General features: G+C 40.3%; 1 protein-coding gene across 4 annotated transcripts in view; it reads right to left on the bottom strand.

Annotated features, from left to right (window-relative positions):
• Window positions 1-12,220, bottom strand: part of larp4b (La ribonucleoprotein 4B) — a 52,646-nt gene that overhangs the window by 23,837 nt on the left and 16,589 nt on the right. For all 4 annotated transcript variants that reach the window (XM_085255376.1, XM_085255378.1, XM_085255379.1 and 1 more), the window contains exon 3: window positions 3,104-3,257. In XM_085255376.1, the coding sequence (XP_085111502.1) occupies window positions 3,104-3,257 (154 nt within the window). The remainder of the gene's footprint in view (window positions 1-3,103; window positions 3,258-12,220) is intronic.

Below are 12,220 nucleotides of genomic sequence, written 5' to 3'. Positions count from 1 at the left end.
AAGTTTCAGTAAAGCTTGGTGAGGAAAATCTAAGTATTTCCAGACAAGTTTGTGTTTTCCATGGAAACTACAGGTGATTTCAGCAACCTGCTGGCAACCAAAACAATCACAAGGTGGTTTTGCAACAGCATTTATTACCATTTTTAAATGGTCAATCTCCAGCAACCACTCGCTAACTGGTTGAGGATCACATTCTCTAGTGGCCGGAAGCTGTGATGAGGTCACTAAACAGTCTCTAGGCCTGTGGGACGTCTGTTCAAATCCTCAGACCTGCTTACTCTTTCAAACTTCAGCACAAAGCACACCGCAAAAGTGAAAATAAACACAGATGTGGCTAACTAGAAGCGACAAGTGATCGAGTCCTCCAGACAAGGGTCTTGTGAAGGAGCCTACGAGTCCACATGCCTTTGCTAAATACGTTCACACGCTGCTTCTGTGAGTGTCATCTGTCTTAATTTAGCACATCACTCCCAGCAGTCTCAGAAACCATGCTGTTATTTATTAATAAAATATGAACGATTATAATGGGGAAAGCACCGTTTCATCGTCTAGGCAACGAATGACACCCACCCCAAATTTGAATATTTGAAAATCTTGACCTTTACTTTTGAAGTCACGTCCACATCAGGCAAGTGTGAAACATAATGGTGAATACTCAAACATCAGAAAAACTGCTAACCCATGAGTGTCAAACATTGGGCCTGTGGGACAGAATGGGAACCCCTAACTAAACCATTACTGCTGATACGTAGCACATACGTTTTTAATTTTTAACTACATTTTCATTTTTTCCATTTTACGGCCTTCTAAGTGAGAAAGGCATCGCCTACAGTCTGAAACGCAGCACCAAGGTCAGTAAGTAAAAGATGAACCATTAAATAAAATAAGTTCCTGTTTTTCATCATCTGCCATATAACTTTCAGGTTGTTTTTTGTTTTGTTTAAACAATGGGTCCACAGTAAATGAAGGACCCAAGTTTGAAGTCAATATGAAAGTAAAAGGAAAAACAGGTGACAGGAGGGCTGTTGAATGATAATAAGTGGCTTAAATTCATAACCTTTAATAGTCCGTCTTTGTTTGTCGACAAAGGAATCAGAATAAGCTTCCATGTGCATGTAATGGTTTAGCATACTGACAGTGAATGGGGACATTAGAGGAACCAGCCAGTATCATGACTAAATCACTGTTACCACTGCAGGCGTGGTGTGAATTTTCCGTCACAGACCACTACATGCATGGCCCAACTGCATTAAATCAGCAGTGCTCTGTAATAAATTTTCCATAAATGTTTTTGCGGACGTGGAAGATGAAGTAGGCCAGGACGTCAGTGCGCGTCAAACTGAGACTAATCAATAATTTCTGTTTCACCACCATGTCCTTGTTGCCTCTGTGGCTAAACTTGGCTCAGCACATTGAAGCGAGTGATTACTGTCATTTACAAAGAAAGATGGGTGACTGGAGCTGGAATATTCATAACTCATTCTAGATTGAGTATGAATGATTAAAGGGGTGTCTCCTGTGTGGTGGGAAAAGGGAACCAGAGTGGACAAAGCAGCTTTTTACACCAGACTGTGCCGTTTGTCACTACTCGATTATTACAGACTTAGCAAGCAGACTACATGCCAACATTTCACTTTCTTTTCTACACATCAGCTTCAGATTAGCTGTATACTATTTTCAGTTTCTCCGCATTACATTAATAAATTAGCTGCTGGCTATGTTCACCTGCTTCACGCTGCCACAACCACCAAAACCTATAATTCTCCACTTTTTCAGGTCCAGTATTTACCTGCAACAATTTAAAGGTGCTTTTTGTAAAGACCCTCTGAAAATTGAAAACTTTCACCACATGGTGGCAGCGTTTTACCAGAAGGTTTTCATGCAGCTGATCAGCCCAACGTGCATTAAACGGACTACTTCTCATTAATGTAAATTTGTAAAAACTATTAGTTACCCAAGTCAGCAAAATACAACAGTAATATATGAATGCTGAGCGAACACTAGCTTGAATTATGTTGGTGTCATGGTGAACACTACACTTACTCCATGTACCATCTTGTGGTCAACATGGGTGTTATGCAAGACTGCAGTTAACTTATTTGAACTTCAGTTAATATCTTGCAACACAATTTCATCTCTGTTACAGCCCAGAAGAATGGTGCTAGAGGCAGCGCAGAATCATTTTGTATTTAACGGCTACGTTCTCTGGAACAATTTTGTGCACTTTGGTTGTTTTTTTTTAATATTTAAGATTAAGATTTAAGATTCTGGGTGTCAAACATGCAGCCTGCGGTTAATACCTCACCCACCAATGACTGCCTAAGTCTAATCATCCCATTTTTTTTCAATGAAATACTAGCACTATTACTACGTTGTCTATGTCCAATCGTGAGAAATTACAAACCTGCACCTGAACTCCACACTAGATAAAGAAAATGCTAAAGAAGGGCTCTGCTTGGGCTCAAACCGCCAACTTCTCACTGTGCTGCCACACGTAAATATTTTCACAATGTACTTCTGTCTGTTTAGGGACGTGTTCAACATTATTTTGCAATTATGTTGAACATGCAATAGTTTTACAGGTTAGCCTAGCTTGAAATAACACTGGGTTTGAAAGAGGACCATAATCTATAACAAGTCTGACACCCCCTGTCTTATATGGTGCCTAACATATTAGGAGTTTACCTGCATATAAAAAGGGTTTGGGCCTTCTGCTAAAGGCGTGTTTAAAAAGTGGAGTTAGATTAATTAGATTTTGGTTTATTAAATCACTAGTAATGTCACAAAAATGCACAGACTTCTATTAAGTCAGGTAACACAGTCTCTTTGCCTTAGCCATGCATTTACCAAACATGGTTATATGCACAATAAGCCACAAAGACCATTTATAGGCAGAAAAATTCCTGTTAATGCTGAATAATGATTCAATGCTATACTGATAAACCGTTTTAGAAACAGGAAACGTTTTATGTTCTTATCTATGCTCTGTATTGCGTTATTTCGATATATCTGAAATGGAGAGCAGTTATACTTTGTTTTGCACTATAGTGGCCAAAAGTCAGATTCTAAGTATATAAGAAGCCAGTTTTTGTGCATCAATGACCTTCTGGGCCGGGATCGGCCGAACTATCGCAGCCTTCCTTCCATGGCTGCAGGGCAGCAGTTGTGGTGTCGGCAGTCCCGCTGGGGTCCAGGCTAAACATGTGGTTGGCCCATGCTTTCGCATTGGGGTTGAGGTCCGAAACCTTGGCAGATTCCTGCAAAACAACAGAGCCCGATTAGAGAAATCAACTTCAGCTTATGTATGTCACCACATCAGTATATGTAGTTACTAAAAAAAGATCAGAAATGACATTAACTTCTTGGGCATCAACTTTGACTATAAATCATACGACTGTAATCGATGAATTGTCTTTTACTAGTAAATATACACCTCACAGGTTCTGAAAGTATATTTAAAACCATGCTAACAGACTTATGTGGCCTATGTTTCATCCGTGCAATTTAAAGAACACCAACAAAGCAGTGTTTCCTATACAGATTTTATGTAGTCCAACCAGCCACATATGCTAATGTTTGCCTTGTTCACTCATCTGAATGAAAAACATAAACCACTATCCTCTCACTCTTATTCTTAAAGTTTGGTCTTGCTTTTCCCCACTCTCTGGTTCGCTGGCCACATTCCTGCTGTGGCGGCCTGTGAGACATTTTCTCCGTCTCTCAAACAAACTATTGCGTTGGACTGAAGCTGGCTACGACAGTCCGTAGTCCACTTTGCAGATCCTCTCTGAGCTAGAAGGCCACTCTAATCAGAAGAGCAGCAGGTGGAAAACTGCTTCATGCACCATATTGTTGAGTTCACCGTGTTTGCGCAGCAGAGTTAGAACAACAGCACCAGCAAAGACGAGTGGAAGTGAAGTCCACCCAGGTGATCACAGACTCTGATCTGATTCTATTCCTTCAGTATTTGTCACAGAGTAAATTAAATATTTGAAGCAAGCATGGTTGTGCCTGTGTAAGTGCAAATGAGCTAACATCAAAGACCGAATCTGTAGGAAACGCTGCAACTGCTACAAATCAATCACAAGAGCCAAGCTGACATCAACCCACCCAGGTCACAGGGAAGGGAAAAAAAATAAAAAATTTCAACAAGATGGTGTCTAAGGAAATCATCAGGGTTTGCCTTCTACCCAATTAAAATCCATCATGAGTGACCCACATTATGGGGTCTCATTTTGTCAGTGACACGAGCTAATATAACAGTGCTAAAGAGAGAGATGTGCACAAAGACTGTAGAAGCCGATTTTCCCCACATGTATTGCTTTTTAAGGCAGTTTTAAATAGGTTGCTTATTTATATTCATAAGCACAATGAACTGTACATTTCAAAATATGCCAATAAAACACTGTGGATGTGCCAGACATATTATAGCAGTAATTTGGTTAAAAAAAAAAAAAAAGTCTTCACAAAATCTTTCATGTCTCAACTCACATTACAGTTTGTGAGAATACCAATACTGCAAAGCCTTCTACAACAATTTTCCCTTTGCTTACTCTAAAGAAAAATACAGGGAAAGTATAAAATAAGACATTTAAATGACAGATTCACTTGCCCAGAAAAGAAGTTTCTATTTCCGGGATTTCTCCTGGCTCAAAATTGGCCTTTCGGCTGGGTGACTGTGCATGTAAGCACGACTTACTCAAGTCTAAGCATTTTCCTGGTCAAAATGTGCTTTACGATCAACTAATTTAAGCCCCGCATTTAAAAAAAAGAAAAGAACCCCTCGTTTCACTGTAATGTTTCTGTAATGCCTTCTCGACTCTTTGAAATGGTCTACGCTGAGAATCAGAAAGGCGAGCATTCATCAGTCATGTTGTACATAAGTCTCAATCGACAACAAGACTCCTCAAACTAAAAATCTTTTTGACAGGAACCAGGCTAATAAACCCCTGGTGTCTGCTGGAAATACTCACAGAATCAAAGCGGCAGTTCAGCATGCATGTCTCACAGGCTAAGAGGCTATAACCCAGAGCGGTGGTCAGAGTCAGCGTTTCACTCAACTCCTGAGGAACAGCAGGCCAGACGCTGCCTGCCGCTGGTGGTATTAGAGTCCACTGCATCCAATCCATGGCTAATACATAAAGATAAGGTCTAAGTATGTCCACCGGTGGGCAGAGGAAGGAAGTCTTCCGACCGACATTGGCTTGCCTCAGGCTCTAACCTGCGAACGTCTGAGCAAAGCGGCTGCCACCACCCCTCTCCAAGTCATCCTCGTCAAATCACAGCTACCGCCACGCTCTGCCTGCCCTCCTCCGATACAGGCTGCTGGGTTGATTCAACAAATCTGATGACAGCACTGAGGCTCGGCTGCCCCGGTGGGCCAGGGCTGACGTTGCAGAAGCTGACTGGCTGTCTCGCTCCCGTTAAGCACCCGTCTCTGCTTTTGTTTTGTCGCCGTTGCACTGAGTCATTCCCCAGGAAAAAAAAACAAAACGCTGGAGCTGTGCAGGCAGCGTTGAGTCGCACACCTGCGCTCAAATGAAATGCCTGCTCCGGTCTGCCACATGTTAAATCAACCCTGAGGCATCACTCAAATTCAGACCTCCAGAGCCTTGGCTTTAATATATTATTCTGCTAAATAGCTAAGTTGCAAAATAAAGGGCTGGGCAAACTGGTTTCTTTTTGAACATAGTAAAGGGAGGAGGAAGAGAAACAAAAACACAACAAGATTAAGAAGTGAGCAGCAAGAGATGTTGTTCCTCAGTCGTATTTCACAAACATGGCACTACGAGATCATTCACGATGTGCCTGGCCAGACAGAGACAAATCCCCGCCTATGCTAATAATCCATCCTTCCTCCAATGTAAAACTCCCACTCCTGTCCGAGCGGCTGCCATAGAAACTGCTGCTGACATCAATGGATGTGTACGTCCAGGGCATCGCTTGACCTTTCAAAATTTTAAAATGTTCCCCTCTCTCACAGAGGAAGGAAAGGTTAGCAGCCTTTCTGATTGAGGGTGTATTTTTGGAGGAAACAGGAGAATGTGATTCATCACGAACCGTGGACAGAGATGAGTTATAGTCAGTGTCATTGGAGGGCAGCCGACGTAGCACCGGGTTTATTGCTCTCCCTCCTTGATGGAGGTGGGCTCCCAGCAGGCAGGCAGACAGAGAGACAGAGCAGACAAACCAGAGTCCTTAGGGAGGGAAAACAAAAACAGCTGAATTTGGACTAATCTGTCTGTCTGCAGACCGGAGGCTCCTCTTTCCTCTCTGACAGACAGATCTGGGGAGACCAGATGGGCCAGATGAGCACATCACAAATACTACAACATGCATCATCCTTAACAGCTTTTTCTACAATATTAGACTAATTTAGCAACTACAGATTAGTTGTTTTCCCCCCAGGTCATTATTTAGACAAATTTGAACAGTTTAACCTTTTTTTATTTTTCTTTGAAACCATCAGTCTGGCAGCAGGACCATTTTACAAGCCTTCTAAACTCCTTTACCACTTGTTCTAAAGGCAAAATGTAAACAGTTTGGGAAAGACGAGAAGATGCCCTTTACAGGGATATTCTGTGTATCATGGTAGCACAAAGCATTCATAAGGTACTGTGTGAACACCAGACGGGGGAACCTAGATTTTACAGTGTGTGCTTTTTATTCAAATGGTTCCAGAAAGATGACTGCAGTCGACCTCCATCTATACGCAGTTCAGTATTCGCAGATTTTTCTGTGGAAAGTAACTCCAAATTATTTGGGGAAAATTCGCCTATTCACAGATTTTTTGATTTGACACGCTATTGGCTGGTGTTTGCAAAGCAGCCAATCTAGGAGTGCCATTCATTTTCCTTCATGTTGAACAGAGTACCGCCCAGTACATCAAGGAGGAGGAGGTGAAGATAAGGAAGACTGTGGATGTTAGCTTCTGTGGTAGTGCCAAGAAGTTTTCCACGTCTCAATTATTTGCAGTTCTCAGTTCTTTGCGGGCGGTTATGGTTCCTAACCCCTGCGAATACCAGGGTCAACTGCATTTTGTAGTTTTACAGTCAAAATTACAAAATAAGTCCACGTGGGCTGCTTGATACTGGCTTAAACTTAACTGATGCTATGTTTATTCTTAGACTAGAGGAGCTTTGTATGATCCCTAACAGTTTATTTGTATCGTCACTACACTTTACTGTAACATCATCTGATATTTGCTGTGCCGTTTTTATAAAGATACCTTATTTTGTTTATTTAGCTTTCTTGATTTTTAGATATTTTACCTTAATTATGCTAATATTTTTTTTTTTAATTTAAATCTATGCTTAATAACTAAACATATATTTTACCTTCTACTGTGCTTGGTTCGAGTGTTGGGGGTTGCTGAGGTAACTTTTAACCAGAAGTCAGCAAACTGTGGCTCAGTTAGAATTAAAACATTTCTTTAGAAGAAATGGCAATTGTGCTTATTACAGCAAGTTTCTGAACTTCTCATCTAATGCAAGCTTATTCTTTGCCTTTAAGTTCTATTTATTCTATTTATTTAAGTTTAAGTTCTCTCAGAAACGAGCCATTTAGCTCTTCTCACTTTAACGCTGCAACCTTCTTCCAGAGGAAAACAAAACTAACAGCATTATATTATTAGTCACATTTGTATAAGAACCGTGGTTCTTTAAGACGATAACTCAAAGGCAAGCCAAGTCGTAAAAGACTGATCTAAGAGATTTGTTGACGAGGCTGGACAGTGGTGAGAAAAGCAGTGGTGTGGTGTCTGTGTATTGGTGGCATTTCCCTGCTTTGGCAACAGATTTAAGAATGAGGATCTGAAATCTTTTGATATGGCTACCCAGTTGCTAAACTACATTTACACTTTTTGAGTACATCCCCTTCGGTTTCCAAAGCTGGACAACTCCTTAAAAACTAGTCTGCATTTCTGTCCCCACAGTTTTGATTACATCTGCATTCATACACAGAGCATTTTCATACCTGCATATGCAGTGAAACTGCAGCTTCTCTCTGCCGTATGACCCACTAAAAAAAATAAAATAAAATAAAAAAAAATTTGTGAAGATTCCCGTCAGGCTCACTTTCTTTCCAGCTTGTGTCCATAATTGATTTGATTTAACATGCACAGCTAAAAATGGGTCACGCTCAATTTCTGGTCTGTTTCTGACACATATGTGCAAAGCATATGGTGTATCACTCCGTCTCTGTGTGAACGCATGCGTGTGAATAAGGAACAACACAATTCTGGTAGCACCAAATGGCTTGCACATTATTATCCATAAAACTGAGTGCTATTTTACTACAATTATATTTACAATTTGGTGTTTTACTGTTACAATTTTAAACTTACTGTATGGAGTGATAGGAGTGCCAAAATTAAATAAATACAGAAAATAATGTGTGAATTAAAATGGAAATAAAATTAATACACAATTAAACGCATAATTACTTAAAATACCAAATATTCATCCATCCACAGGACCCCAAGATGAGCAGTTTCCCTGCACAGCAAGTTGAGGCTAATGTGGGGCAGCCAGGTATCCCAGAATGAATGTCAAGCACCCTAAAATCTAAGTCCAGTTTTAAAATGGTACCGTTGCCAAAAAGTTCATTTGCAAAAGCACACCAGCATTTGTTGAGATCTCTGACCAAGTTGTGAGCCAAAGCTAACTTCAAACCAAAGCATTTTTTTAGACTACATGGTTCTTAGACCCGTCCCTGAATTTAATGGATTAGATTGACAAGTAAAACAAATTCAAGATGCAATGTAGCACCGCAACCATGAAATAATTAGAGAAACAAGTTTCAAGTAAAATCAATTTATATTTAAATGAATAGACTATGTGCACGTTAGCATATGCTACTTCCGGTGTGGAAACTCCTGCGGGGAGTTTTGTTTCCGGTGTCCTATTAGCGCCTTGTTTACGGTCCAAAACAAGTTAAGCAAATGAATGAATCGAGCGGCGATTTACATTTCTATAGATGTCTTGGGCATTTACCCAATATATCTGTAAATGATTTTCATCGACTGGTTGATATTTTTTCCCTGCGCCTCAAAGCAAAAGAGAAAAGGGATTCAAATGTTATATTTCTCAGCTGTCCCTCGGGTGTTAGGTTCTAAAAATAACCAGCGATAGGTGAAATCAAGTAGCCGATTTTATTTTTTGACGGTGCAAAACGTTTGGTGGACATCGTGGACATACAGTACTGCACTTCAGAGTCACACTGCTATCGATCGATGCAGCGATTCTGTACTGTACAGGAGAGACGTCACGGAGGAGATCGTCTGCAGCGATCAGGGCACAGGACACAATGTGATGTTTAAAAAAAAAAAAAAAAAAAAAAATAGGCATGCAAACTTGCACTAAAAAAAATCTGCGAAACAGTGAGGTGAAAGGTGAACCGCATTATTAGCGAGGGACCGCTGTAATTTTGAAGGTAAGTCACAACATACCCTTCGTAAATACCAATGTATAGAAACCCTTACCAGCAATCATTCATTTTTTGTGTGGCTTTTTTTCTCGGTTTGTTAACATGCTGTGTAGGTGTGTACTTGACTAGCTGATCTCGACATTATGGGGGAAACATCTGGTTTGACTATTGTTCACCTGTAGTTTGAATGCTGAACATTTGCCTGTTTAAATCATAAGACCAGTCACTATACAGAGATGTGCTTCTGAATGTGGACGATGTGTCTTCTGCTGCAGTAATGCAGTTCTGCTTGTGTTGAGCGATGTAAACAACTGATCGATCTAAACTGTTTAAACGTCAAAATTGATCATTAGATTTTTTATGACACAACAGTGGTGAGTGTTCCCACCTTCTGCTCTTTGTAACTTAACGCGATCTTTCCGTTTTCGAGTTTTGGACATGATTTTGGAGTATATCTTCGCAGTAGCGATTGACCGCCAAGTAAAGCTACCGGAAATGTACAACCCTACATCCGGTCTCAAACCAGGAAGTTAGCATTTTCTCGTGCACAGGGTCAATCATTACTGAATTATCAACACGTTTAATTAATTATTTAATCGTATTTACAAAGCATGCCTTAATATAACTGCATAGCCCAGTAGTAAGTGTTTTTTGAGATTACAAAGATACAAACTGCATGATTAATTGTTGCGGAATTTTATTCATATCTGACAGAAATGAGTGTGCAGACTAACCCGCAGTTCAATCTGAATTCTGAGGAAGTAACTGTTAACACTTTTGTTTTTTTATGTTGGTTGACGATCAAGTTTTACTTCCTGTGGGCTCAACAGTTTCACAAGCTTTAGATTCAAACCTTTGTTCAAAACTGAATTAGCTGGTAGCAGCTGGGTCATGTAGAGTCTACGGTCCTTTTAAATGCTCATTATATAAATGTGAAAGTAACCTGGCCTAAACTACAGCTCTTGTGCGTTATATGATGTGGTGCTCTCTCTTTGCTCAGTAACCTTGATATGCTGAACTGTGTGGATTTAACTGAGAGCTGTATTTTTCTTCTCTGACCACTTTTCCCACAACGAATCCCACCTGAGACCTACCCAACCATGAGGATAGTTTGCTCTTTCCTTTTCACTGCCAATCTACTTTCTAATCGTGTGCATCTGTAAATGACAGTGGGGAGAAAAAAAAAAAAAAAAAAAAAAAAAAAAACACCCAGCAGGCTCTTTCCATTTCCTAATTTTGGAGCACACGGGAAAAATAACTTTTCTTCGCCTCAAGGCCATCCGCTCACTTTCTGCCCATTTCCTCAATTGTGCATTCTTTCCTTTTTGAGGAGGTTGACTGAAGCCCAACCTGAGGAGTCAACCCCTGTGAATGCTTGTTCTCAGGTCAAGTCCCCATATTTCACCTGCACTGTACCAGCAGCAGCTATGCTTCACTGCACTGAGGAAATTCCAGTTTCTGCTACAGTAAGAATTACCATTAAGAAACAGCGAGTGTAAGAATGCGTTTTCCCTTTTAAAAACACAAACGAGCATGAGATACACTCATATCAGGGGAGTGGGTTAAAGCCCAGGAACCAACACTAGAAACACTCAGCTTCAAACCGCAGCGCTTGGATATAATAAATAAAAAAATTAAAAAAAAAAAAAAAAAAAAAAAAATGCCCTCAAAAAGCACTTTGTGTTTAAGGAAACAGGTGTGACTGATCACAAGACTTTCCAGGTTTTGTTTTCATAATAGTAGGAAGCCAAAATTGTAACTGACAAATCTGGGTGTTAAGTTAGTAGCAAAAATAAATAGCATGAATAAATGTAGCACAATTAACATTTTTATCATCATTATCCTTTTTTAATAATTGTTGTAGGCCAACATTGATTGAGAACCCAGCTCAAACTGGAGCAGATGGCTGCTCCTCCTGGAGCCTGGTTCTGCAGCAGGTTTCTTTTTGCTAAAAGGGAGCGTTTCCTCCCCAATGTCGCCACGTGCTTGCTCAAAGGGAGTCGCTTGATTGTTCGGGTCTTGGTGTAATTATTGTTGGGTCTTTACCTTATAATACAAAGTGCCCTGAGGTGACTACCATTGTGATTTGGTGCTGTATAAATAGAACTGAACTGAAACTCCATTTGTTATACTAAATGAAAAACGCCTCATCAAAAAGTGCTGCAACATCTCACTTGTTGCTTTCATGATAAATACCAATATACAGTGGGGCAAAAAAGTATTTAGTCAGCCACTGAAACATAAGTTTCCTATTCCTCCCCCGGTTGGGTCGAACTGTTTTCCTGAGAAGCGTTTGTGCCACTTTTCTGGTGTGGTGTCTGGCTCTCTTGGCTGGTGGTGCTACACGATTATTGGTTGTATTAGGGTTGGGCAGTGTGGTCCAAAAATAACATTTTAGTGCTTGTATCCTCAATGCAGGCAGAGATGTACAGTGGGGCAAAAAAGTATTTAGTCAGCCACCGATTGTGCAAGTTCCCCCACTTAAAATGATGACAGAGGTCAGTAATTTGCACCAGAGGTACACTTCAACTGTGAGAGACAGAATGTGAAAGAAAAAAAAATAATCCATGAATCCACATGGTAGGATTTGTAAAGAATTTATTCGTAAATCAGGGTGGAAAATAAGTATTTGGTCAATAACAAAAATACAACTCAATACTTTGTAACATAACCTTTGTTGGCAATAACAGAGGTCAAACGTTTACTATAGGTCTTTACCAGGTTTGCACACACAGTAGCTGGTATTTTGGCCCATTCCTCCATGCAGATCTTCTCGAGAGCAGTGGTGTTTTGG

The sequence above is a fragment of the Mchenga conophoros genome, linkage group LG18, assembly GCF_057382185.1.
Source record: "Mchenga conophoros isolate Kocher_MC1m ecotype Shallow Benthic linkage group LG18, M_conophoros_male_GT1.1, whole genome shotgun sequence".
In the NCBI taxonomy this organism is placed as follows: domain Eukaryota; kingdom Metazoa; phylum Chordata; class Actinopteri; order Cichliformes; family Cichlidae; genus Mchenga; species Mchenga conophoros.
Note: the sequence above shows the minus strand (reverse complement) of the source record. Positions and strands in the feature narration are given on the sequence as shown.